General features: G+C 45.3%; 2 protein-coding genes across 4 annotated transcripts in view; one reads left to right on the forward strand and one right to left on the reverse strand.

Annotated features, from left to right (window-relative positions):
- Positions 1 to 16,033, forward strand: part of NTAQ1 (N-terminal glutamine amidase 1) — a 73,889-nt gene extending 57,856 nt beyond the window's left edge. For both annotated transcript variants that reach the window (XR_008957851.1, XM_057308013.1), the window contains one exon: positions 14,246 to 16,033. Coding sequence is in view for 1 of the 2 variants with exons in the window: in XM_057308013.1 (XP_057163996.1) it covers positions 14,246 to 14,622 (377 nt within the window). In the remaining variant the exon portion in view is untranslated. The remainder of the gene's footprint in view (positions 1 to 14,245) is intronic.
- FBXO32 (F-box protein 32) overlaps positions 1,915 to 27,298 on the reverse strand; it is a 34,642-nt gene continuing 9,258 nt past the window's right edge. The window contains exons 5-9 of one of the 2 annotated variants that reach the window (XM_026495464.4): positions 15,676 to 15,769; positions 14,648 to 14,832; positions 8,933 to 9,115; positions 7,810 to 7,953; positions 1,915 to 7,366 (exon numbers count right to left, since the gene is read on the reverse strand). In XM_026495464.4, coding sequence (XP_026351249.1) covers positions 7,277 to 7,366; positions 7,810 to 7,953; positions 8,933 to 9,115; positions 14,648 to 14,832; positions 15,676 to 15,769 — 696 coding nt within the window. In that variant the 3' untranslated portion in view covers positions 1,915 to 7,276. Of the gene's footprint in view, positions 7,954 to 8,932; positions 9,116 to 14,647; positions 14,833 to 15,675; positions 15,770 to 27,298 lie in introns of both variants that reach the window. The other variant, XM_057308011.1, reaches the window with a different exon arrangement.

Here is a 27,298-nt window from a genome sequence, read left to right on the forward strand (position 1 = left end):
ACCTGGGAATGTTTTGCTTATTAGGATTGAAGCTTCCCTGAGCAGGTATTTGAAGTGCTTATATAAAAAAAAGCAAATGTGTTAGACTTATAATTGTAGTTTTAACATGTTTAAAGGAATTTTCTTTTTTTAAAAACATTTATTTTTTGAGAGAGAGAGAGAGTAAGCATGGGGATAAGCATGGGGAGGGACAGAGAGAGTGGGAGAGAGAAACTTTAGCAGACTCCCAGCAGAGCTCAGAGCCCCACGCAGGGCTCGATCTCACAACCCCCAGTTCATGACCTGAGCCAAAACCAAGAGGTAGACGCTTAACCGACTGCACTACCCAGGGGCTCCAAGGAATTTTCATTAGGTGTAGAAAAGGAACCTGTTTTTTAAAGGGACTTTAGTTTGTTCAATTTGAGTTTATCAAACAGTAATAAAAGCCCCTCTTATTTTGTATGAAAATTTACTAGACTTGTAAAGATGTAGTTGAACTTAAACTTTAATGAACACTAAGTCTTCGCATTTGTTACTTTTTCAACTACATTAATTTTTAACCAAGAAGCTATAAATAGTTCTGTCTATGCCCATAAATGCACACTGATTCTTATTTGAGTGGAGGGTAAGCATGTGATCAGTGAGACTTTCACCAAAAGCATTTTGTGAATGTCTGTGTGCGTTATTAATTCATTCAGCCCCAGCCCTGTGCTGGGTACTACACACAGCCCCAAATAAGACTACAATGTAGCAAAGTCTAGATGCAGGAAAGTGTTATGGGAGGTGAGATTTACTCAGTCGGAGGAAGCATTAGGGAGGAGCTGGCCATAAGGAGCAATAGATGCTTATCAGACAGAGGTAGGAGAAGAATATTCAAGGTAGGTGGAGCAGCCTGAGTGATGAATGCATGGGGTATTTAGTGAGTGTTGAGCTTTTGTGATCCTGGTGGAAATTAAAAAAAAAAAAATCTGATTCGTCTAATGTGCCTTTTATGTTGTTTTCGGATGGAGAGTTAGCGGCAGGATCAGGGTGTGTTCCAGAGTAAATGTATTATTAATTCAGCCACCATGTCGGTCACCTGAGTGCATCACACCTAAGTAGAGATGCAGAGAGCAATGTTGCTTGGGGAATCATGATTGTTAGCGTTTATGGAACACGTGTGGTGTGCCTGGCTCCATGCCTTTTACTTGCATTAGTTCACTTAACCCTCACAACCGTAAGTAATAGATTCATGATCACCATTTTGGAGTCTTAGAAATTGAGACCTACAAGAATTAAGGGGACAATGGTCACACTGTAGGTAAGCGGCAGGACCATAATCTGAACCTTGCTCAAGCCAGTCCCTCTTTCTGGAATGCTTCTGACCTCACTCTTCTGCAGCTGGCTCTTTCTTACAGTTTAGGTGTCAGCCTCTCTATCTTTTGTTGGAGAGACCCCCAGTTCAGCCCGTCCTAAGCGGGTTCCCTTCTTATTCTGCATCTCAGCCCCTTGTTTATTCTTACCGTAGCATTTCTTGTGAATTAAATATTTTCCTACTTGCTTTGTTTATGTGTTGTCTTTACTTTTCCTACTAGAATCTAAATTCCATGAAGGCAGGCATTCTGTCTTGTTCACTATCCTATTCTCAGTGCCTTGCACAGGGTCCAGTGTATAAATAGCTGTTCAGTAAATATCTATTGAATAAACTGATACTGATTTCATAGCTCATTGTAGTAGACACACAGTAAGTGGGACTATCCCATTTAAGCATAATGCTGTGTTATTGACTGAGGTTGGTATTCAGCAGCAAGCTTATTTTTTGACATATTCCTAGAAATTTTATAACAATGATAAGTTTCTGGGACAAGGAATCTAAGCCTCATGAGGCAAAAGATAAGCATACTCAGTATGCTAAAAAGCCAACTCGAATTGGCCCACACCAAAAATGCACCAGTGTGTTGTTGGAAAAACATTTATTGTAATTCAGTGTCAAAAAATTTTTACAAAAATATGCCACCGTCTGGTACAAACAACTATAAAAAAAATCAATTCATCATGCAAGGAAAGTGTGCAAATAATTTATACAGAAGGACTTAGCTCACACAATATTAAATAAACATCTTCGCATGTAATGAGACTAACCTTATACTTTTAGTTACATGTTCAACCCCTATAGCATTTTTTATTAAAAGGAGTAAAGCTTCTAAACTTAGGACATGGACTTCAATATACACCCCCTTTAGCCACGGTTATTGGCACTTGGTAGAATAAAGATGGTGCCAAGAGCTCTCAAGCGTAGAGCAATCCTTGGAGCCTTCTGTTTAACAGACTTGTGCATCGTTAATTAAACAAACATTGCTGTACTCAAAGACAGAAAAAGTCATGTTCAAACTCCAGAAGTAATGTTGTAGCAGATGGAGTTTTAAGAAGTTCGGAGATTTGGAGCAGCCATCCATTTTTGGACAAATGGAGCAGGGCCAGAATTGTGGGAGATTTCTCAGGAAGCTTTGTTTGCTGAGTTCAGGGACACTTGGAAAAATGTCCAGCAGACAAAGTCACAAATATCTGTGGCCCCTCGCTCCTTGCTGTCTCTTGGAATAATCCCTCTTTGCTTAGTAACGATGAGGTTTGGCAGAGAATGGGAGGGTCCCCCTGGGAAAGGAACTCACCAGATCTTATGGCAGGTGTTGGAGGATGGGGAGATGAAGGGTATGGATTAAATGTACTTCTTAGTCTGAGAGGAAATACCGGCTTGGTTATCATCAGAACCTCAGTTTTTAGAAAGCAATCCTGCTGCTCAGCCATTATCTACCTGTCTTAAGGGCCACTTTTGTAATTAAAATGTAATTACCCGGGGAAAAGTGGGTTTGTCAAAACATGCTGCTTGCTCCGTGGTGAGCAGGTTGTACTCACTAGAATGCTCTACTCTCACAGCAGGGTCAGAGGTTCCTAAAATGTTAAGTGGCTCCAGGGAGAAATGTTAACTTCTCCATGGGGAACCAGGGACTTAAAATATTTGGAAAAGATAATGGCCGGATGCCTAACACTGGACCCTCACGCTTGCCTTCCACAGTGAAGGTGTTGAGAACAATCAGGCAAGTGTCATGTGTCTCCAGAAGATACCAACGTATGCTGGGTCGGGGGCACAGAGTCAAGGCCTCAGAAAGTCCCGGGTTCATACTCAGGTCTACCACTGAGTACCACATGGACTCAGACATGTCCCCCGAATATTCTGGACCCACTACCTCATGCTGAAAGGCAGAAGGAATTCCAGACTCCACCATCTTCAATATCTTGAACTTCCCTTCCAGCACTAAAGTCTGGGATGGGAGTTTCCTTCCTTTGGGAAGCCACGGAGGGTTTACTCTCTTTAACAAAACAGAGAAGAAAGCATCTAAAGAAAATGTTGAGTTTAAAGGAATTATGATCTTGTTTACTGAAGACATCAAGAGCCCAAGATATATCAAAGAGCCATGTCTTTGCATTTGTCTAGAGGTTTGGGGTGTTTCTGAGGTCTGTTTAAACACTAGGATTTTAGGCCAGCATCCAGTCAGGAGGATGGTTCACAGACTCAGATAGTTGGAAACAGATTAAAAAAAAAAAAAAAAAAACCACACACACACACACCCAGATGTCCACATAGAAAATGTTGATACAGTTTAGTTAAAAAAAAAAGTCACACATAAAATTACAGTTAAAAAAATTCACACATAAAATAGAGTGCATAGCAAAACGTTATTGCCCTATAGCCTGGCAGAAAAATATAAACTCAGGTGCGTATTTTATGATAAACATTGTATTCAGTGCTACAAACGATATATTGTTGAACATGTCTTGAAATGATTGACCTGGTAAATCACACCACTTGCTTAGACAGATGAAATTCTAAGCTCTCCCTCGTCTCCCACACAGAAACAACAGAAAAAAGGAGCCTCTGTTAAATTGTAAGCTCCTCATGAAAAACGCTTTTCGAATCCACAGAGAATCGTGGCAGTAACTCGGTACCTGCTTGTTACGTTACTTCCCCATCACCCAGCCAAGCCCACCGTTGTACCGAGTGTTGAGGAGTATCGGCCCAGCCCGCCTCAAATAGCTCCTCCAGGCCACTTCAGTGTAAAGGTGATCGTCACTAAGCAAATGCCATCTCACGACTGACACCCCGGGGGTGTTTTCACTCTGTAGTTTTGCCACTCGCCTTCCCAAGCTACTGATCCATCTACTCGAAGTAATAGCATTAAGTAATCATGCACTGTAGTTGAAGAGGTCATTGGACTTTTTTCTGGATCTTGCTATGAAGTGAGCACTCACATATTCTTTCCCTCAGTGTTGTGCCTTACTCTTAGGACACTCTGGGCTCGTTGCTCACACACCTTTACGTTGGACCTGATCATACCTAACATCCCTGTGGACTTGGGCTCACTCACATTGGCCTGGGCACCCTCCTTCCTTCTCTGGAAGTCCGAATTACTTCATGGTTGACATCAATTTCAAATTCTACATTACAGGGGTGGGAGTGGTTAGGTAGGTACAGCAAAGAGGGGAGCCTTCTATCTCTTCCAGCAATTTCCATTGTCCTGTCCCTCTGGCTTTTAGACCAGCAGTTTTGAGACAGGGATTGTTTTTGTTTTTTAGGTGAGGTTGTTCCCAGAGGGTTTGCCAATAGAAATTCTAAAGAAGATTAGTGCCCAGGGAACGAGAATTTTCTTTTTCACTCACTTTACTTATATAGGAGGCTCTGGCCATGCTTAACAGCTGCCATGTGGTGCCAACACAGGTGCTCTCACACGCTCTCTTCTTCTCCTTGCCTTCACACAAACCACAGCATCAAAGATTGGCCATTTCTATTCCTTCCCCCATCCCTCTCCACCTGCCATTTCCTTTCTTAGTCTCGTCTGCCAATGAAAGAGAACCACAAATGTTGGTTTCTTCTCTTTTTTCCTTAAAAATTTTCCTCGACTCTGTCACACACCACCCCCCAAAATGCCAACAGAGATGGGTAGAACCCGGAGGCACCGTCAAGGGAAACATCTCAGAAAACCATCACCCTACCCCTTTTGGTAGGGGTCATCTCGCACATATGCGCCTCACTGCCTGGGGTAGGACATGAATCGCGGGCATTGCAGATAGTCCAAAGGAGACTGGTTTGCCAGTTTTGTGCTGACGGTCTAAGCAGGCAACATTTCTGGGACTGCAGACCTGAGGGTGCCTGGGAGTTTCCACCTCCCTGATCAGTGTGAAGGGGTGGAGGTCACGAGTTGATGGACAGACGTGGAAGGCCATGAACGCCTACCCTAAAAATGTCAGAGTCAAAGATCCAGAGATCTCACCATAACAATCAACCCAGCTCTGCCCCACATCTTTCAGGAAGCTGAGACCTTTGAGAGAAGTTGTCTGAAATTCTAGAAGTGCCAGTATTTTTTTCCACCATCTATAGGCCCTGCATTCTCAGTGTGACTTTGACTCAGGGGGAGGAGAGAGCAAAAAAATCCCATTAGGTATTATAGGGCTCTGGAAGCTCAACCTTACCCAACAAGATCCTATTCTTTAATGTTTAATTCTTCTCAGTGGGGAGAATTTAAATGCAATTTAATTTTTTCTTCTGATGGGGGGGTGGAGATAGTGAAAATAAACATGGAGATACCCTGGTGTGTAGGCACAGACACTGTAAAGTGAGGAGGGTTGGCGGAGAGTTGACTTCTCTGCAGCGTGCTGGTACTGGGGCTGTGCCTGAGGGAAGGCAGGAAGGGGCTCTGCATCGCCAGCTGGTTTCTGTACATGCTTACCCATCTTTCCCCTCCCCAGTCCACCCCGACGTTCAACCCCTAAGGATACACTGTTCTTCACTGTGAATGTGAGCAAGTTCCTATTTCTGCTTCACTTATTTGCCAAGGGCATGCAGGGTGGCAACTTTATTTGCAAAAGAAGAAGAAAAGCACAAAGCAAATACAACTGCCAAAATATGTACATTGTTGTAGAAAAGCAAAGTTCTATAAAAAGTAAAAAAACCCAAAAACATCCCCTACCCCATCCCAGGAATATTTGACAATGAACTCATGAAGTCCTGAGATTTCCTTTCTTCCACAGTTACCTGGTGAAATTTGCCTAGCAAGATCCCCAGGGGTGTGGAGCAAGTTTAGGGATGAACTCACAGTACTGCTGTTCCCTATGATTAGAACTCCAGGCTTCATCTTGTCATCCTCGCAAGAAGTCCTAGCTTAGGCTGAGTAAATTTTGATGTTGGGCATAAAGAAAAGAAAGCTCCTCGGCTCATCACCTGCCACGAGGGACAGCAGCTAGTGCAACGTTTAACTGATACGTAAAACCTGTTTTACAAGCCTTTATCAGCACTCTGGCTCCCGGCAGTCCACAGATAACTCGCTTATCCGTGAAGATATTCTGGGAAGCCCAGACAAGCTGAGAAGTTAAACAGGAATAAGAAAGTCTTCACAGCTATTGGGTGACTCATTCTATCTTTTCTGCGGTAGGACTTCCTCTGGGACTTATGTTGCCCCGAATGAGCTACAGTATGAAAGGAAGAAAAAAGGCATATGTGCTGTAGAGTTGTTCTAGAAAGGAGGCAACTCCAAAGAGTGCCTATTCGCCTAAAAAGGAAGTCTGAAACATGATGAGGATTGCCTCCAGGATCCCTTCCTATTGAAACCACTTTCATGTGATGAAAAACCAAGAAAAAAAAAGACACTGCCTACTGGACAATGCACTTTGTCGAAGGGAGCGCTGCCTCCTTTCCGAGGTAGACTATTGTGTGATATATTCGCAAGAGAAGGCCCTATGCCCACACAGGTTTAAGATAGGTGGTGCTTTCTTTGCCTTTTTAAAACACTCCCCCCCCCAATGGAAACCAAAGCGCAGGGATTTCGCATATGTCGCCGTCTTCTCTTTCTTTAAGCAAATTTTCACATTGTAAACAGAGTGTTCTGTCTTGCATTCGAGTTCTGCCCTTTTCTTCCACATCCCTAGGGAACTACCAAGGAGTTTCAGTGAACACGAGGAGAATTCCATTTTCACCGATGAAACTGAATTCCTGCCCTTACAGTCTTGCCGGCAAATAGTTAGGAAAAAAGTTTATTTACAATATTTCTGCTTTTCCATACCAGTTCTAACGAGCAGTCCGTATTCTCAAACTCCCAGTCGGCAACTGCATCTCTCCCCTTCCAACGTCCTCTCAGTGACTTAGCTCAGAAGTTTTGAGCCAACGTTTCAAATGTACACTATTTACAAATGAAGTGTCCAAGCTCTGTATTCCCAGCCATCCGATCAGCTGGGGGAACCCTGCGGAAGTGCTGTCACATGCTGGGATTCAGAACTTGAACAAGTTGATAAAGTCCTGGGGTGAAAGGGAAACGGAGCAGCTCTCCGGGTTATTGGCCGTGCACGGGTGGTCAGTGCCCTGGAAAGGAACGTCATGGTTTTAGGTTTGAGTTCTCAGAAGCATCTCGTTGGCTTGTAGCCCCGTGAGGCTGTGCCCAACCTCAAAACAGCATTCCTCTGTCAAGAATGCCATAAGTTCTGCAAAAATTAAAGAGCTGTGTGTGTGTGTGTGTACCTGTGCACAAAGAGATGGGAGAATTTGCACGTGGGTGAGATGTACAAAACACACACACACACACACACACACACACACACATATACATAAAAATAGGGGTGGAGGAAATTAAGGTCTCTCAAAGTTTTTCTCTGCAGGGACTGAATTAGAGCTTCCTACACCTTCAGCGGGGGCTGCAGTAGTGAAGAGCAGGAAAGAAGTGGGAAGGGCTTCCGCATGGCAATGCCGGTGCCTTTGGCTCTTAGGGGCTGGGTAGGGGTCTGTGGCTGCCACCCCGAGAGACATACCTTCCAGGAAAGAATGTGACAGTGTCTGCAAAGCTGAAGGGTGTCTCCATACTGCTCTTTCCGTGGGTAACATCGCACAAGTTTAAAATACATCTTCTTCCAATCCAGCTGTCCTTTGTCTGACAAAATTAATCGCTTGCGGATCTAAATTGCAAACGAATACAGATAATTGCAAACGACTGCAGGAGAGTTCATCAAGAAGATGGTTTGTGGTTTTGTTTTTCTGAAAAGTTCTGTTCCCACCCTCCTTCCCCCTTTTTCATCTATGCCCTGCAGTTGCCAGGGAAAAAATAGCCAAGATAGAAAGAGTCCTTCTGAGCTCTACCCAGTGAAGTGGTAGCTTTTACCAGTCCTTAAACGAAACAGGGGGCTGGTGACATCTTACTAGTGACCTCTACTCCATTGTATTTGGATGGTCCTTTAAAGTTTAGGTGATTTCAATAAACACCTTCAATCTTTTCTTTGCTGTAGACTTGAGTGATTATTTCCAGGGAGACGCAGTCACTGCTTGGCACAGTGGCTCTATTTTATATCTAAATATTAGTGGCTTCATGAATAGAACTTGTTGAACTCACACATCTATATAAAGAAGGTGGAAAAAAAATCTGAGGCAGCATGACGAGGGGAAAGAGGCCCAGAGCTGGTGTCAGAAGCCCACAGTTCAAATTTACATTCAAGGCGGTTTCCTTCCCTTCAGAGCCATTTCCCTAGTTTGTGGACTGAGTCCCCTCATCTGTTTAAACTGAGCATAAGGATACCTACCCCAGCCCTGGGTTGTTAGACTAAAATGAAATAATATCTATAAATCTCCTTAGCTGTAAAATATAAAGGGAAGTTACTTTTGTAAGTTACTCTGTTACAGAAGAGGGAGGACTGGTGTCACTTTATGAATGTCTGAGAGCAATTTGTGAAGTGTGCGTATGGGTTAAGAATGTAAGTTTTTTTTTCCCGCATGAGAATCACATACATTATTTAGAAACTCCTCGTACTGTTGCTCTCTAGTCAGCTGGGAAGCCCTGGAGGGTGGGCACTCACGCTTCAAGCTCGAGAAGAATGCCAAGGCAGTTTGGGGGGGGGGTAACAGGGAAGGGAGAGGAGGGACTGCCCGCGGGGCCCCCCTGACCTGCCGCTCCGAGAAGTGGTACTGGCAGAGTTTCTTCCACAGCAGCCGGTCCTCGCTGAGCACGTGCAGGTCGGGGGCCACCTGGCCCAGGCTGACCAGGTCACGCCCATCACTCAGCCGCTGCATGATGTTCAGTTGTAGGCACAAAGGCAGGTCGGTGAAGGTGAGGCCTTTGAAGGCAGGCTGTGGGGAGAAGGATGAGGTTAAGGTGCAGGTTGTGGGGGGCGGGCAGCAGATCACCAGGTGACACTCTCCAGGGAATCAGCTGTCCCCTTGTCCCCCACCCTCAAGCTGGTTGACTGATCGCAGATCGAAAGCCACAGTTCTCCCCGCCCTAAGGGCAGAAACAGGACCTGTGGCTGAGGACCCACAGGAATAGCCTGGAACAGCTCGGGCGGAATGGTGCCAGAGGGACTTTCCTAAGTTTCACAAAGCTTTATACTTGTAACCATTCTGCAAACAGCACATGTTGGATTCTTGTGCTCCAATCAGTTTGCTCAGTGACCAGATTCACTACGTTCCTAAAGGGCTTTGTGCCCTGACAGAGTGCCCCCGCCTGCCACCTGCGCGGGCTTTTCCCATCGCCCCTCCTGACCGTGATCCCTCCAGGAAGGTTTTCTTGCCTGTGCCCAACACGCTGCCCCCCCTCCCCCCCCCCCGCCGCCTCTCTGCCCGTCCGAACGGTGTGCTTCCTCAGATCCAGTTTATACTTATTTCCTCTGAAAGGGAATTTCTTTTCTGCTTTTTGCGGGTACTCCAGGCCTCTTTCACTGCATCTTCCTGGAATTTCTATGATCTCTTCCGGGGACTTTCTGAACCAGCCCCTTTTTGTTATGTAATGCAAACCGTTTCCAAAAGGAAACTTGAATGGAACATTCCTGCTGGAATGTAAGGTCCATGGGGGCAGAACTTTTTGTCTTTTTTCATTGCTGTGTCCTTTGTGCCTAGAAGAGTGCTTCTCATACAGTAGGTACCCAAAAAATATCTGATGGATGAACGAAACCCTCATAATTAAGTAGGTATAAAACAAAAAGAAGACCTGTGCTTGTGTGTATTTGTGTACGTGTGTGTGTGTGTCCTTTACGAATGGCTGGCCCAGAACCTTTTGGCGTAAGTGCCCCAATCCATCAGAACATCTCTATTCAAACCTAGGGCTCCATGGAATATTTTCAAAAACTCTGTGGCTAATCCACTGGCAATCCATCAGGAGCTGCTTCTGCTATAACCCTGAACTGGTATTTCATTGCTGAATTTTATATTTATTATTTAAATTTTGATGGGCTCATGTTATCCCACCCACACCTAACTCCTTGAGGGTGGGGTCTAATGTCATACCCCTTGCAGACAAGGCCAGCACAAACCACCTCTTTTGAGGCACTGGGGTTGGAACAGGTTCATTAGGCTGGCAAGAGGTTCAGAAACATAAGCAAATAATGATAGAACAATATGTTAAGTGCTATCAAGGAAGTAAGCCCAGAGGGCTCTGGGAACTACTGGTGCAGAGGAGGTCCTCACTAGTATTTACTGATAGGTCTTGAACAGCAACTGATGCTGCCATTTGGATAAGGAGTCAGCATGAATCACCTGAGACTGGGGTTCTTTGTTTTTCTCATGCTAGACCCAGGTGAGCTCTTGATTTTGGACTACTGCCATTTTTAACTCAGTGCTCTGTCACCTCTGGGGGGCACAGGAAAAAATACAGGATGAAGAAGCCCTTCCTTAGCTCATAGGAAAATATCCTGTCAATGGGTATTGAGTCCTCTCCTCAAATTTTTAGGGAACTACTCTGTTCAAGGCACATCAGAGCCCACGTGCACAGGACTCCAGGGGGGACGCGTGGTTTTACCAATCCCCACGTGTGTCCTCTGCAAAGCAGGACAGGTATGTAGAGGAAAGGTGGGAAGAGGCCTGGGGCCTTGGGAAGCCGGACTATGGAGAAGAATGGGAGGTGGCATGAGAGGAACACTGGAAGGACAAGCAGCAGATCTGGATCCCGGGTGCCCTTGGGAACTCTGGGTCTCAGTTTCCCCATGTCCAAAATGAATTGGCTTAGAAGACTCTGAAGGTCCCTTCCAGCTCCAACAATCTCAGATTTGGATCAGCTTCAGCCTCTTAACTCATCAGAAGTGTCTATGACTTGACGGTTTAAATTGTTCAGGCTGCTGGGCTGAACTTTAAATTGTTTGCAAAATTCAGGACTTTCGCCGGACCGCTGAAGGCTCTAGACCTATTTGTCGTTTATCATCTGCTGCTGATCATATGAGCTAATAAAACTGCCATGAAATTTTCTTTTTGTTTCCAGCACTTCAAAGCATCTACTTTTTTGGTGAAAACTCCCAGGCCAATTATTACATGAACTCCTATTAAAGTCCACTTGGCAGAGTTCACGCTCAAATTTTCAAACCTGAACCTTTCCAAAATCCTTGCCCAGACCCCATGCTGAGCCATTACTCCTGATAAATGGTTAACTGCTTGCATGCCTTCTTCTTTTTGAATATAAACATATAAAAGAACAATAAGTCAATCAAGCACTTGGCTGTAATCCTTCTATAGGCATCCTGCCCTCTATCTGCTTCAAAACACTGCCTTACCCCAAACGCTGCCTTACCCATAGTGATTCTATTTGACTTCTCCCCCTTCCAAGCCAGTTCTCTTTGTTTCTCTTCCCCTTCATCCTTTATTCTATTAATTATTTTTGCCAATAAAAATTGGCTCCATAGAATTAAATATGAAATTTTGAAGGAAGACAAGATTGTATGCCGGGAAGATACTGCTAGAACTTTGGCAAATAGAAAGCAATTACTGTAAATGTCACCTTAACATTTCTGTGGAACAACATACTTCTCTTTCGTCCAAACTGTTAAAATGTAGGCTTTAAAATACAGTCCAGACTGAAGTAATGAAGTCCTGTTTCTCTCTCTCTCTTTCCTCTGGAGAGTTGGGCATTTGTGTGACAAGGTCTTGAGGGCTCCATGGGTTCCCATCACTGCTCTCAAAATAATGTGGCTCAGAGCGAGGAGGGCTTGGAAGGAGGGCAGCAGGGAGCAGACCGTAGTGGGGAGAAGAGCGGCCTCTGTAGACAGGCCTGGGTTCAGTCCCCCTCCTACTACATCGGACCTGCCTTGAGGCACCAGCCTCAATTGCCTCAACACTATTCTTTTTTTTTAAAGATGGATTTTTTTTTTCTTTAGAGAGAGTGAGTGAGCACAGTGGGGAGGAGCAGAGGGAGAGAGAATCTCAAGCAGACTTTTGCTGAATGTGGAGCCTGACGTGGGGCTTGATCCCTGAGATCACGACCTGAGCCAAAACCAAGAGTTGGATGCTCAACTGACTGAGCCACCAAGGCGCTCCCAGCCACACTATTCTTAACCACTCAGCCTGATTTTTCTCATTTATAAAATGAGGAAAAGCACATCTTACAGTGTTGCTGGGCAGAGGGGGTGAGACAACGCACAGAAGTACCCAGTGCAAATTAGCTATTATAGTTATCCACTGGATGAGTTAATACATGTGAAAGACTTAGAAGAGTGCCTGCCACAGAGCGAGCCCTTCATAATAATAAGAGCTGACACATTTAAAGACTTACTACGTGCCAGGCACTGTTCCAAGTACTTTCTATATGTTAGTTAGCTTCTTAGATCTTACACTGGGGCTAGGAGATAGGCATTACTTCCCTTCAATCATTCACTCACTCATCTAAAATTTATTGACTGCCTTCTGGTCTGTGCAAGGCAGAGGGAACAGAACAGGGAGCAAGATGGTAAGGCTTTCTTTGTGGTGCTCATAAGCCAGTGGATGGAGACAGGGAAGTGGCATCACATATGAGATAATTTCAGATGGTAACAACTCCTCTGAGGGAGGTGAGATGAAAGTGTTTTCAGTGGAGTGGATGGCCTGGGGAGGCAGGACAAAGCTTGGAATGGGCAGACAATAGCTTGGCCCAGCTGGAATGCTAGGAGCAGAGGGGAAGGTGAGATGAAATTCAGTGTTTGATCTATCCTGCACGGGATTGCATTGGATGTAAAGGGTTTGCAAAAAGCTGGATCATTGAATACGTAGTTGGAAGAAAGCTGGGTTGAAAAGAAGTTTGGAAACCACTGATGTTAAGAAAGCTTTGCCATGTGACGAATAAGGAGCCCCAGGTTGTGGCCTAAGTTGCTGGGCTTCTCTGGTCCCTGCTCCTGTCTCACCCCATGAAAGGTTATAGTAACTACAAGGGCTACCTTCTCCCTGGAGTGTTTGTGGATCAGTTAAGGGGGGTTCTAGGTCAGCAAGCCAATGGACGTGCAAAGTACATGAGCGCTGTGGCCCAGAAGCCTCCTGGGATGTGGACAGAGGGAGCAGAGGCAAGCTCTGGGCAACTGTGATCATCTAAATCATGTCCCAAAGTTGCTGGAGGGAAGAGGCCCTTGGACAAGTGGGACTTGCTCATTTGAATCACTGGCTGGATCCTTCTGTCCTGGGCTTGGACAAAAAACCAAAGTATTAATTAAGTCCAGGCTACACAGAACACCAGAAATCAGGTAGAAGGTATAAGTGGGTTTTCTGTGAGAGATAAGCTGGGAACTTGGGTCTCAAATTCACATCGTCAAACTATGCCTACACTTAAGAGAATGGGGTAAATTATTAGAATAAATTCGGTAAATGTTCAGAATACATGCTCTTAAAATAATCAAACAATTGAGATAGCTTTTCTGGGCTTGTGCTGTGCTGTGTGTGTGTGTGTGTGTGTGTGTGTGTGTGTGTAAGTGAGGGAGTTGTAGCCTAAGTGATTCTAAGGAAGTCACATAATTCTGAAGCTTCTCATTATTCCCTTTGTTTCAGAGCTTAAGAAACTAACAGGTTATTAACAGCCAAGTCAAGGACGTTGTATTTTGAAAACTTCATATAGTAAAATAATTATTTAAAAGCGGTCAAAGAGGTCTCTTCATGTTACTTTTTCAAGAGATGGGGCAGACCCAAACTTTATCAGCTTGGGTCCCGGAACCACTTAGAAGAACGCGGTCAGTGATAAGCGAGGTGAGCGCTACGTGAGCCGTCTAAGAGCGCCTGTCCATTAGCGAGCCTTAAGAGATTAGAGCAGTGTCTTTCTCACATTTTTTGTGTGCCTCAGTCCTCCTGTTCACTAGTAAAAAGACAGGAGCTGAGGGCCAAGTTAGGTTCTAAAAGCCAGAAGACACTACTGATAGTAGTGTAGCTGTAATATAGGGCCTCTTTGGGTTTTCTTCCCACTTTGAGTGAGAATTGCTGTTTTCTTTCCCCATGTGTATGTTCACAGTCTCTAACCAAAGGTCTCCTTGTCATCATTACTAGTCACTGGAACTAGAATTTGCCAAGGTTGGTGCCAGCTTTCCAAGCCACTGCCATCACATCTCTGTTGTATTCAAGGCAGCAACCCTGAAGCTGTGAAGGACACGTTCTTCAGGAGGAAAGGGGAAAGACAAGAGATCCCCCCAGTCCAAGCTTCCGGTTTTCCTACCATGTTGCAATTCACATACTTTGATCTTGTTATGCCAAGTTCTTCTTCCCACCCTCTCTTTATTGGGAATTTCCAGCCCACTCGCAGCGCCCAGGAGAGAGCATCCGATCGGAACTGTCCAGACTCTTCTGCTACCAGAGAAGATTTAAAAAGTCCCGCAGAGGCCGCCCAGCCTCTCAGTGGAGGCACCGAGCAAAGTCTTTACTGCTAGGAGGAGGCCGGGCGTTCCTGCTTACCCTGGTAATCTGGACATTGTTCAGCTGCTGCTGCCAGTGTAGGATCGTCTCCATCCGGTACACCCACATGTTGATGTTCCCGACCAGCACAGACTTGCCAACTCTTTGCACCAGCGTACACAAGGACGTGTAGAGGGTCTGCAGCAGCTCCCTGATCAGTCTGATGTTTTGCTGGTCTTCGAGGACTTGAGTGGGGAAGAAAAAAGCATGAGCAGTTACGGTACTGGGACACTGTATATTTTGTACGTGGGCCCTTCTTCTTCTCCGTTCTGTTCATGTCACGTGGGTACTGCCTCTGGGGATGTGGTTTTCTTTCTCACTGTTATTTATTCGACACTTGGCCAGGCTTCTATACTTGAGGTTACTGGGTAGAGTTTCCATTATCTAGGTCCCCCTTTGTTCTCTTCTCCCTAGTTTCTGACAAAGACTCTTTCTCTCTTCATTGTTTCACCAGCACCGATTGGCTCACCTGATCTGAAGGCAGTTTTTCTGGCCCAGCAATGATGTCCTGTTTAGGTGGCCAGGAGTCAGAACCTGAGTTCTGATCCTGTCTGCCCGAGTCTTTGTGGGATTAGGGATAAACTACTCTGCTTATGGGCCTCAGTTTCCCTGCATGCACAATGACTCAGGTGAGCCAAAGACCTAAAGTTCCTTTTAGATCAAATACTCTGTGAGTCTATTCTGCCTTGTACATAGCTCAATTTTCTAGGAATTTGGCATCAGAGGCTTGGTAGCCAAGCTTGGGACATGTGCCCACACTGAGAAGTGTGAGATGCGTGGAACAGGGCAAATGGATGCTCCTGGTATTAGGATGGGAGGGTGACGGCTCCCCCCTTCATCCTGAACATGGGTGGCACTCCTTTCTGAACTGGAATTTGGCATGGCTGAAACGCATCTCGAGTTATTCATTTCCATCCACTCACCCTTCCTTAAATCTCAGGACGTGTCTGCTTTATCGGAAAATCCACTGCCCATCCCCATTTCTATAAAAAGGGGAGAGTGGTGGAGGGGAGGAGGTTAAAGCTCACCTTTCAGTACCACTTTTTCCAAAATGTTCATGAAGTTCTTTTGGGCGATGCCACTCAGGGACGTGAGCTGTGACTTTGCTATCAGTTCCAACAGCTGTGGGTAAAAATAGAAGTTGCCCGGCTTAGAACACAGAGACATTTTTCTCCTCTAATCTTCGCTTTTGAGTCACATGACGCAGAGATACGGACCAACAGGGAGAGATAGACGGCAGGCGGGCCCACAGAGGACTAAAAAGCAGGTGCTCACAGTGAAAGACAAATGGGGGTGATTCAAAACCCAGGAATCAGGCTGAATATTTAATTGCCTTTTTTTTTTCTTTTAAAAATAAAGAGTTTGGCTTCAGCCAGGGTGAATTCATTCTGCTTGTCCTACTTCAGCAAGTGAAGCCGAGGGACTCCGAAGGGAACAAAGCTGCCTATGACCTGCAAATGTTTGAGTTCTACACAATCGCTCCCAGCAGGAGTCTTTCTCCCCCTACTTGAACTTCTTCCCCAGTGGCACCAACTGTTCTCAAGGCACATTAAAGCTCATGGTCAGCAAGAGGCGTACTTTCCAAGGAAGGCGCAAGCCTTATCCAGAAATCTCATGCAGTGTTCAGTAAAAATGTCTGCTCGTTAGAATCTCCCATTGCACTTCATCTTCCTGTAGAAAGAGGCCAATCACAGGGAGAGAGAGGAATTCAGGGTTGTATAGCATATGTACATATTTCTATGTAGAGACTAGGATCCTGTGTGACTATGGGCAAGTTACTAAATTTCTTGGTGCCCCAATTTCTTCTTCTGTACTAATAATACTCAGAGTCCCCAAGACTGTTGAGAGCTTTGAATGAGGGAATGCCCATGGCACAGATTAGGTGGAAATCAAGGTTTGGTTGGTTGGTTTTAGGCGTGTGTCCTAATCCCACTACCCCATTTATTGCCAAGCAAAAAGAAAGAAAGGTAATAACAGAAGTTGGTGCATCCTTAGTCCGGTCTTTCTTTGGTAGCAAAATTCTTTACAGGTGTGGCAATATTTAAAAAAATATATTAAAAATTCCACTGTTGAAAAACGAAGCTTAAAGACTGAAACGGTATCTTAGAGATCAGGTAGCTAACCCACTTAACAGATGAGCAAAGTGAGGCTTGAGAGACTAAGTCTCACTGTCCTTAAGCAGTGGGAGGACTCAGCAGAGACCTCCTTGGTACACTTCATGCGTCCACAGAGTCCTCACACAAAAGAGGCTGGTGTAAAGTGAAAATAATTTTACCGGAGCCCCACAGGCCCCCCACTAAAACTAGCTGGCCTAAGACTTAGAACCCAGACCCCTCCTTTACATTAGAGCTTGCATTTCTGCTCCTAGGAAACTTCTCAAGGGAGTTTCATCTGCAGGCCAGGCCTCAGCCCCACTTCACTTCAGGTCAGTACACACCGAGTGTGACACTGCCTGGGCACTCGAATTAAGGCTGAGGGAATTAGCAAAGTGACATTCCAAACATTGGGCTGCAGAGGAGAACTGAAACTTTTGGATCAAAGCCCTAAGCAAGTCAAAGAGCCTCTGCTTCCAAGGCATTTGTTTAAAACTTCTGTCCTCCTGGAGCCCCTTAGGAGCCTGTCAAACCACATACAGACTTTTAATTTCCTGAACATAATTTTACTCTAAAAAACAAACAACAACAACAACAAAAAACCCAAACAAAACACCCCGAAACCTCTTCCTGCCTGGCTTATGTATCTCTCACACATGCAGGGAGAAGGAGGCGAGGAAAGGCTGAGGCTGGTTTAAGATTTGTACTGGTGGTCCAGTGTTGGAAGTCAGGAGCTGACCCAGTACCCACAAAGAGAGGCAAGAAGTCCATCCATCCGTAGAGGCCACATCCACGGGCGGTGACCACGCTGGATGACCTCTGCTTGTCTGGTTCAGCCCTGTCACCAAGCAGCACGTGACAGTCAAGAGAGGAGTGACAAATGGTGCAGAGGGACTGGCCAGACCTTTCGTTTATCTCCCTGACCAACAACAACCAGATTCAGAAGGCCAACCCGATGGTCTATTAATACCCGGTGCCTCACATGACCAGCATGAAGCAAGATGAAAGAAAACAAAAGCCCTGAGTCCCTCTCAGAAGGGCAGTTGGCTGTGCACTGTGACTCATCATGGGGTGGGAGGAGGGCAGGCGGCGCTCTGCCTGAAATCCAGCCAAAACCCAGATTCCATGTGACTACCATCTCTTGAAGGCGTCAGTGTTAATCTTGTCTAAAAATGCACCAATCACAAGGACAGGAAAACTCTCCAGGCTATGACTGTGCATTTGAGGGGAAAACAGAAAGCCCTTTGGTCCGATTGAGATGATGTTTGACTAAGCAGGAGGAGGAATGCAGCAGCAAAAATTTCTCAGTTGACAGCAGAAGGACATGTCAAGCACCCTATGTTTAGCTCTATCGCAAGAGAAAGTCCCTCCTTCCACTGCCAGGCAGTTGTGGGGTCAGGAGAAAAACCCTGGGGAATAGGAGGAGACGCAGCTTCTCTAGCTGATGACCTTTACCACTCTCTTCCATTAGCAAGTATTTTCTGAGTGCCCACTCTGCCCTTGCATTGTGGTCGGTAACGTGGATATGACGATAAATACACACGAAGGCTAGACTCATGGTGTTTACGGTCTAGTCAATGGTGTAAGTCAGTTAACTTCTCAAAACCCCAGTTTCTTCATTTCTAAACTGGAAATAAAAAAACTACCTACTTCACAGGGTTGTTAGGAGAATTAAAGAGAGAAATATGTGAAAATCCAGTCTAAATACCAAATACAAGGCATTATTATTACAAGATATTATTTCATCTTCTTCCAGACCCCAATCTTTTAGTGAACTTTACGGCTGATATCAAGGTTTAGCAAACTTTTTGTGGAGGGCCAGATAGTAAATATTTTGGGCTTTGTGGGCCATATGCTCTTTGTCACAACTACTCAACCACTTAACTCAGCAGTTGTAGTGCAAAAGCAGCCTTAGACAGTATGTAAATGAGTAGCTGTGGCTGTGTTCCAATAAAACTTTATTTACAAAAACAGGTGGGGGGCCAGACTTGGTCCTTGGGCCATAGTTTACCAACTTCTGATATATATATATGACATATATAATATATATCAAGATATATCATAAAGTCTAAGAAATATGTATGGTGTGTGTGTGTGTGTGTGTGTATAGAGTTTAAGAGAGTTTCAGAACCAAACTTCCTGCTTCAATTTTCCCATCTGTAAAATACGCATAATAGTATCCACTTCAGAGTTGCAATGAAGATTGACTGTGTTCATAAAGCATTCATAACAGTATCTGGTACAAAGAATATACTCAAATTATTATCATTAGTTTTTATCATAATAAAGAGACTATTCCTTGGTAAAATTACCACTAAAGAGGGCATAGTGAATTAGTAAAGTACACCTGGCTTAAAGATCTTTAGAATCCCTGTATTTTTTATTCACTATCAACCAAATGCTTAAATGGTTTCAAAGTTTAATATTCCTTTCTGTCATTTTTCATATGTTTGTGATACATTTAATAGCTCCCTATCTGTTGATGAGAGTTAATGTTGATACGTTTTATGTCTTACATTGTTGCATCTACGGCGAGGTTTTATTTTGCCAACATAATGGTGCTGGGGGGGGGGTTACTATGTACCAGTGGCTGCTCTAAGCACTCCCCATGTATGATCTGATCTTGCTTAGTCTTCCATGGTGAGCTGATGAGTTGGGTTCTCCATTTGCTAAAAGAGGACACTGTGGCTCAGAGAAGTTAAGTCAGGCACCTCAGGTCTCACCAGCAGTAGTAAGTGGTACAGCCAAGACTTGTGCCCATTTGTGTCTTAACAGAGAACATGTATTTTGATCACTTACGGACTTTTCAGGGTCAATCCAATTGGCACTTAGGGCTAAACTTTAAAACTAGTGGCCATATCATGTATTGCTATGTTCTGGGAGACAGAGTCTGGAAATTCTCAATCAATATTACATCGTGACAGGTGATCAGCTTTTACCAGGAAGGGAGAAATAATCCCCAAAAAGTGTTAATAACTCGATTGGGATGGGGCAGTTGCTTTCGATAAAGCATTTAGGTCTCCTTTCCATGTGAGCAGAACTCTGCAGGCCCCGAACGGGTAGGTGGTACCGTGTAGAACTAGTAAAGAGGACAGACTTGATTCCTTTTACTTCTGCGTTAGGAGAGCTGTGTGCCTAGGGGAGCAGGACTCTATCTAGCTGTTTATTTACCAAGAGGACTGACTTAGCCAACTGGGTTCTTTGCCCCCAGCCACAAGAGAGCAGAGGAAAATGTCTTGTAGGTAAATAGTGGTTTCTTTTCTGCTGGGTGAATTTGAGCCCAGGTGACAGTAATTTGCAGCCCTGTTTGGGGGGGGAGGGTGAAGAGGACGAGGAGCAGGAAGACTCAGGCTCCTCCCGGATTCCACGGTATCACTGCCACGTGGGCAGTCTGCGTATCCCACATGATTTGCAGCGACTAGTTGTGCAGTCACAGGAAAAGTTTTGGGCTACCAGAGGAAGGGATGGTGGTCACCGCTTGTGGAAACCACATCCTGCCTGTCAGCGTTGGCTCATGCTAGTTTTGGAGACGTTGAGTAGGAGAAAAGTCGAGTTGCAAGCAATATCGCATAGCAAACCTTGGAGCGGATACCACCACAGTTTGAAGTGGTGTGTGGAACACAAATGGGCAGAAGACAGATTTCCCTCCTTTCTCACTTTACCCCAGAAAGAGCAGGTTTCTTCTCTTCTCTCCCCTTCAGTTCATCAGCGCATTCATACTTTACAAAACACATGAGCTCATGTCACTTCTTGGCTTGAAGCCCTCATCTAAACTTTCTGTGACCGGCCTTGTGCCCTTTCTCCAGGGTCACTTTGCACCCGGCTTCCCCGACTCATTGTGCTCGAACTGCACAGCCGGTCCTGGGTTCCCTGCACGGGGCCAGCTCAGGCCCACCCCCCAGCCTCTGCCCTTGTCCCGTCTTCTCGGGCTGGCTCCAACCCACCTCCCAGGCCTTAGCTCAGAGGTCACCTGCTCAGACCATCCTCTCCGGGAGCCATCTGGTCTCACTGTTCCACTTACACATCTCTGAAATGATCTTGTTTCCTCATTTGAGCACGGTCTAATTGGGATCTGAACCTCAAGACAGCAAGGCTTGTTTTGTACCCACTCACTCTACCCCCAGCCTAGTACCTGGTAGGCCGGTGACCGATATTTGTTTTCTAATACATCTGTCTTTTAGAATCCATGCGTGTTGTAGCTGCAAGGGAGCTGGGCAAGAGTATACCCAAGTCCCTCCTCTATAGAGGAGGTGGCTCATGATGGTCAGATGACACAATCATGGTCAATGGCAGATGGTCTGGACTGTCAGGCCGGAAGTCATACGGCTGTGGTCCCAGACTGAGATCTCAGGAGTTAAATCACTTATAGTGCACACAGATCACACTTTCCAGGGAGGCAAGCAGCTGTGATCTAGAGGGACACTGAACGATTAGGGCTTCAGAAGCAGCCACGGGAGCAGCAGCTGCCCTGTGCACTTGAGACCAAACCACACGGAGTTTAGCCATAGGCTGTTGCTCAAAGCATTCTCTATTTTGCATAGAACATGGTTAAGAACATAATTTGTCTCTCAATTCTTCCATCTCCTAGGACAGCGGGCCCTGAAGCTTGAGTTATAGGTCTGATGGAGAAATGAGCCTTCAGGTTATCAAAGGCAGGAAAGAAGCTATAAGAAGCGTGCCATTTCTCATGTGCTCAGTACCCAAGCTGGGTGCCTCTAGGAAGCTTCTGTCTTCTGCAAGAAACCCTTGGTCACGTCAGGTGGTGCCTCTGCTTGTACTGAGTGCCATGTACTTTCAAGACCCTTATTTATTCAGTGGACAGCACAGGTTAAAAACCTGGAAAGTCTGTCCTGACTTTGAGCTTGAACACTGACAGGTTGGAAGAGGGAACATTTCAGCGACATGAATAATCTTCAGGCATGTCAAGATTGGGTAAATATTATTTGCAAGGGAAACATCTCTCTAACTGAGGGCGTTAGAATCCTAAGAAGGAGGGCCAAGTTTATACAAATTAATTGTATTCTCATACAGAGAAACTCGCCTGTCTTCTATCCATCCCGGATATTTTTGAACTTGTAATGGTGCCCTGCTCCCTGTTGCATCAGACAGAGCAGCTCTGTTTGCCTCAATACTCCTGCTTAAATTGGGCTTCGCATCTACACCAGGACTTGTCACCTCGACCCTAGGATTCCATGAGGCTAGATGTCACATTGCCCTCAGTCCTGGCCCACCTGCACTTCCCTCCAGTCCCGTTCTTTCCCATCTCCAGATCTCTGCTCCTGACACTTGTCCCTGCAAAGCCTGCTACTTGCCCCTCTACCTCGCTGAATCCTGGCCATCCTTCAAGGAAGGAGGCTGGTTCTTCAATCTCAGGTTCTACCTCTTCCAAGAAGCTGTCTCCCATACCCCCTTGGTCCAGTCTCCTAGACAGGACCAAACCCAATTTGCCTTCCGGTGGTTGAACCTTGTCCTCCAGAGTAGCCCAGGAGCTCCTAATAAGCAAAGGCCAGGTGGGTGTTCATTGAGTCTCAAGTGGCTTTGGCAACACTAGGAAATGTTATGGGTTGCATCCAGAAATCCCTGTTTAGGAATTTGAAATTATTCACCTGAAGGAGCCTGTGATCTCTGGGGATCTAGCAGGAGGATGCTGTCAACTCCTTGCTATTGGAGCTCCTCCATCAGTGGACCGGAGGGGCCTTCCGATCCTAGCTTACAGAGATACTAGAAAAAAACGCTCTGTTTTACCCTCAACCGGAGTACTTAGAGCACAGTGCCAAATGCTCTCAGGAACTTACCCCCTTGAATGGGAGCAAAGTCGGCTGATTGGTATTTAAAACTCTGCTCTCTTGTCCAATTTATCATACCCCATAGTAAGCACCTGACTTAACTTAGAAACTAGACAGAATTTCTGTTTAAAATAGATTTCTGGGCCCATGGTGGGATAGGTTTAGATTCTGAGTCCTTGAGAAAAACATCTGATCCTGTGGTCTCCAAAGTGGGATGGGAGAGGAAATCAGGCAGAAAAACCATAAAACATCCATCTCTCCATTTTATTTCATCTTCAATCTCTACTGTTTCTATCATCTATTTGTGTGTCTTCTAATGCCTGTAATCAGGACCCTAAAGATGAGGATATTAATGGCAACAACTGATTCTCATCGAGTGCTTACCATGTACCAGGCCCTGTTGAAGCATTTAAATTAAGTTTTAATTCTCTGAGCAACATGATGGGGCAGATACCATTATCAGCACCTTTTATAGGTAGGTGATTCACAGATGAATTTATGAACATACATAAATGGAGAGTACATGCTTACGTTGTTTGTTTAGGAGTCCATGGTCCAAAGCACTACTGTTCTGGGCCCTTGGCCATCCCTCATTTTCTCTGGTGCTCCCCACTTGTGTGGGCACCCTCCTACTTCTGCATGCACTCCATTGTAGGCACCCCTACTTCTTCAGGGAACTCCCCACTTCTGTGGGCATACGCCCATGTCTGTGAGTGTTCCCCACTTCTGTGGGTACCCAGACATTGCAGTGCAAGCCTGAATGCTTATGACTGAAAGCCAGGAATTCTAAGAGACACAGACTTTCTCCTGTAAAATCACTGGTAGCCGAATCCGCAGTCACTCAAGGACCCCACCCTATGCCCTCAAATGTTAATGCCCTGCAATGAATTCTCACAATTCCCAACCATTTCTGGGAGTCCTTTTCAAATAGGCTCACAACAGCTCTGTTCTTTTGACCTTGTTGCTTCTGGGGTGACTGGCCTCCTTTCCTCCATCCCAGCTTCTCTGTCCTACTGGAAAAAGAACCCCTGGTTTTAAGACCCAGGTGGCAGGGGCCACCCTCCAATCCGAGGAAGGTGTGGAGTCTGTGCAGTGCCAAATTAGTCCAAGGTCACTGCGGCAGAGCAACCCAGTGAAGGGGCCAGGCTTCTCAGGCACACCATGACCCACCGGGGGTTGGCAACAGCACGCCCTTAATTGAGGGCATTGGGTTTGAATTTGAGTCACAGTGCCATATTCCAGCCTTCCTTTTGCCAAACCGCCGGTCAACTTAAACTAAAACATGTTTTTGGAAAAGACTTTTAGGGGTGGTAGGAATGCAGTAACTTGCTGGAAACATTCAAATGATCTTAGGGTGGTAATGCAGAAAAAAAAAAAAAGAATGTGCCTTGGTTTGGGTTGTGATGCTCTTTTTTGCTGCAGAGGACTAGAGAGTGGGGTTGCAAGCTTTTACTTGTCCTTTCTGATCTGCTAGCACGTATGGGTCCGTTCATTCCTATCAGGAAGTGGCACTCAAGGTTCTCCAGGACCTTGCTGGGCTGGAGGTGGCGTCTACAGCCCATGGAGAGAGCTGGGAGGCCAGGTGAGAGGTCATCCCGGAATTAAAACATTAAAATCTTCTCCTGCCTGGGTGCCCCACTGTCTTGTTTAAAAACGCTATATGCAAAATATGGCATTTGGGCTCCCAGTTTTTTGAGCTGCTTCTCAAATCTGAAAACACAGGGATCCCCTGAAGGACAAATTTAAGTCACAATGTTTGAGGCACCACCTTCAACTAATTAAATTGGATGCTCTAGAGATGGGCTTCTGTAGACCAGCCAGCTTTGCAGGTGATTCCAATGTGCAGCCAGTTCGAATGAGAACCAGTGGGCCATAGCAGGCTCGCTTCAGAGAGCCGTGAGTCGGTGTGTGGTCTCTAAAACCTTCCGCTGGTTTACTGGACACCCACTTTCCCCACTGGCCTCTCTGTGCCCTGGCTGAGTTAATCAGCACCCACCTCCTCGTGGTGACCAAGTGCCAAACCCACCGTCAGCACAGCCCCTGGAATCCTCGCTAGCTCCCCAGGGGAATTTCCAAAATGTGTTGGCCTTGGGGCACGGCGTAAACCAATTTTTAAAACGACCTTTCATAAATGGGTAAGTCGTTGCTTCTCAAGATTTTAAATCCTCTTTAAAACCCATAGTTAAAAGTGTATGTAAGCCATCGGGGGTGTGTAGAGAAGGGGGTGGAGGCAGTGAGTAGCACCTGAAGCCTATTAAAATAAGGAACAAATGCTATATGAAAACCTTTCCAGTTGATAGTCAAAAGTTTTGATTCAAAGGGGCGCCTGGGTGGCACAGCGGTTGGGCGTCTGCCTTCGGCTCAGGGCGTGATCCCAGCGTTATGGGATCGAGCCCCACATCAGGCTCCTCCGCTATGAGCCTGCTTCTTCCTCTCCCACTCCCCCTGCTTGTGTTCCCTCTCTAGCTGGCTGTCTCTATCCTGTTGAATAAATAAATAAAATCTTTAAAAAAAAAAAAGTTTTGATTCAAAAAATTCCACAAAATTTTCATAGTTACTGATAAAAATTACAGAATTTTCAGATAGTGGTGTTAGCCATCTCTTTTATTCCCTCTGCACGGTCTGTTTCTGAAGAGGACAGCCAGCATGAACACATTTTTTAAAAATGTACTTGGCTTTAAAGAAATTAAACAACTTTTTTTTTTTTTTTTAAGGCTTTCAGAGCTGGTTCAGTCTTTCACTGGAACTAAGGAATTCCTGTAGTACTGTATTAGGAAACGATTAGGTGAAGTAGTCAGATGGGGAGGACATATTGGCAATGCTCTGCAAAGTTGGCTTAAGGATAAGAAGAATATATGAGATGTGCATAGAGTTCCTGAGAAGAAAACCCTCAAAATGCAGTGCCTATCATTAAAATGTTTTAAGCTCTTTATAAAAATAACATTATTTCTCAAATTATAGAGGACTCTAACAGTGAAGGGGAAAGAAAGATGGTTCTTTCCAAAATAGAAACATTTTTCCACTACCACTGAACCTGACAACTCTGAAAACATGTAGCAGTTTCTTGGACTTAAAGATATTTAAGGAAAAGTGCCCATAGTTTACAATTAGGTACTATCAGATACAAGTTCTCTATGCTGGGTCTTTATCAAGTGGAAGATTCCCCCCCTCCCTTTTTAAAGAAGAAAAACACTGATCAACTGGCCTGAACAGGCATATTAGGGAGCATCAATAGTGATTTTGGTTAGTAGGTCATAAATATTGTAGCTGACTCTGAATAACAGATTCTGGTTTGCAGGGTATCTAGACAATACATTACTGAGTGGACAGCTACGCTGTGAGCTTGTTGTGAATCCTTATAGAAAGGCCAGCGGAGTCTTAGGGAGACTAGAATAGCCTCAGAGTAGGGGAGCTGCCACCTGACCTCAGGCCATTGTACTTTTCGACTCACTGTGGCAGTTGAGAGCACGGACGGACTCTAAGGCGGACCAGGTTTCAGATTTCGATTTTGTTGCTTATGTAGCTTTGGTGACCTTGGGCAGGTCATTTTACCTTGCTGTACTTCCATTTGTTTAAACAGATCATAAAAGTCCCCACACTTCATAGGATTAATGAAAGGATAAAGGTGAATGCATGTAATTACGCAAAAATAGATTTTGGGTATTGTGATCTTGTCCCTTTGCTTTATTTCTTGAGAAAGGAAAAACAGGTAGGAAGGAGAACCATCTAAAAATGGACCGTTTTGCTGATCAGTTTGTAATTAAGACTTCAGAACTGGGTGTCCTCCCCTGACACCTAGAACATGGAAACTATTCATATTCTTAGCAACAGAGTTTCCAGCTCTTGCTGGGCCTCTCTCCAAGCAGCCTGGGGCGGGTTGCAGGCCGCAGTGATCTCCCTGAAGTGGCAGAGTCACACTGAATGACACGAACATTTCATCAAGAAGGTCTCTCATGTTCATCCCTTTTGGATGGCAATAAGGGCTCAGCTGAGATCTGCTCATGTGGTCACAGGCTCAGCTCGGACCTTCTAACCTCCAAGGAGGCCTGGGTATCAGGTCAGTTGGGACGGCCAGGCCTGCATCTGCCCAGATGACAGGTGAATGATCCAGGACTCAAGGGGGCTTGAATGTCATCAGTCTGGCTGCACCGTGGCAATCATCTGACTCAGTGACCCAGCACGGAGCAGCACAAGAACCCGGGAAAAAGAAAATAAAAACCCAACCAACCAACACCCCTTGTGAGTAAATTCCCTCCTACTTCTGAGCCTAAAACCCACACAGCCACGACCTCCCCGATTGAACCACTGACAGAAATGTACGAGAGAGCTAAGAATGGGGGAAACAACAATAAACCAATTAAAAAGAATCACGGACTTGAGGGGCACAGTTAGACTCATTTGCTTTACTCCATTCATCATGAATATTTTGCTAAAGCTCCTTAAAAAATTTTTCGCCCCCAACATAGTGTTTCAAATGGAAAGCAAGCGGCCCAAACACGTAGTTTCAAGTCTTAGTGAACGCGAGACCAAAGACTGATTAGGTCATCCCGTGGAAGGGAGTCATGGGCAAGAAGCACTGAGGTGCTCTGAACTTGTCTGGTTTTGTAGCCTAAACCACGACTGCCTTGGGGTCACTGAAAGTTCACTCAAGCAGGACAAGGAGGAGGACAGTGAGAACCCAAGGTACAGAAGGTTTTTAAAGCAAGCCATGTGTTTTTTGGCTTGCTTACTGCTGAATTCTCTCTTGCTAATGTTACTCCCAGAGCCCTTGC

This window comes from Ursus arctos, unplaced genomic scaffold (assembly GCF_023065955.2).
Source record: "Ursus arctos isolate Adak ecotype North America unplaced genomic scaffold, UrsArc2.0 scaffold_6, whole genome shotgun sequence".
Lineage (NCBI taxonomy): Eukaryota > Metazoa > Chordata > Mammalia > Carnivora > Ursidae > Ursus > Ursus arctos.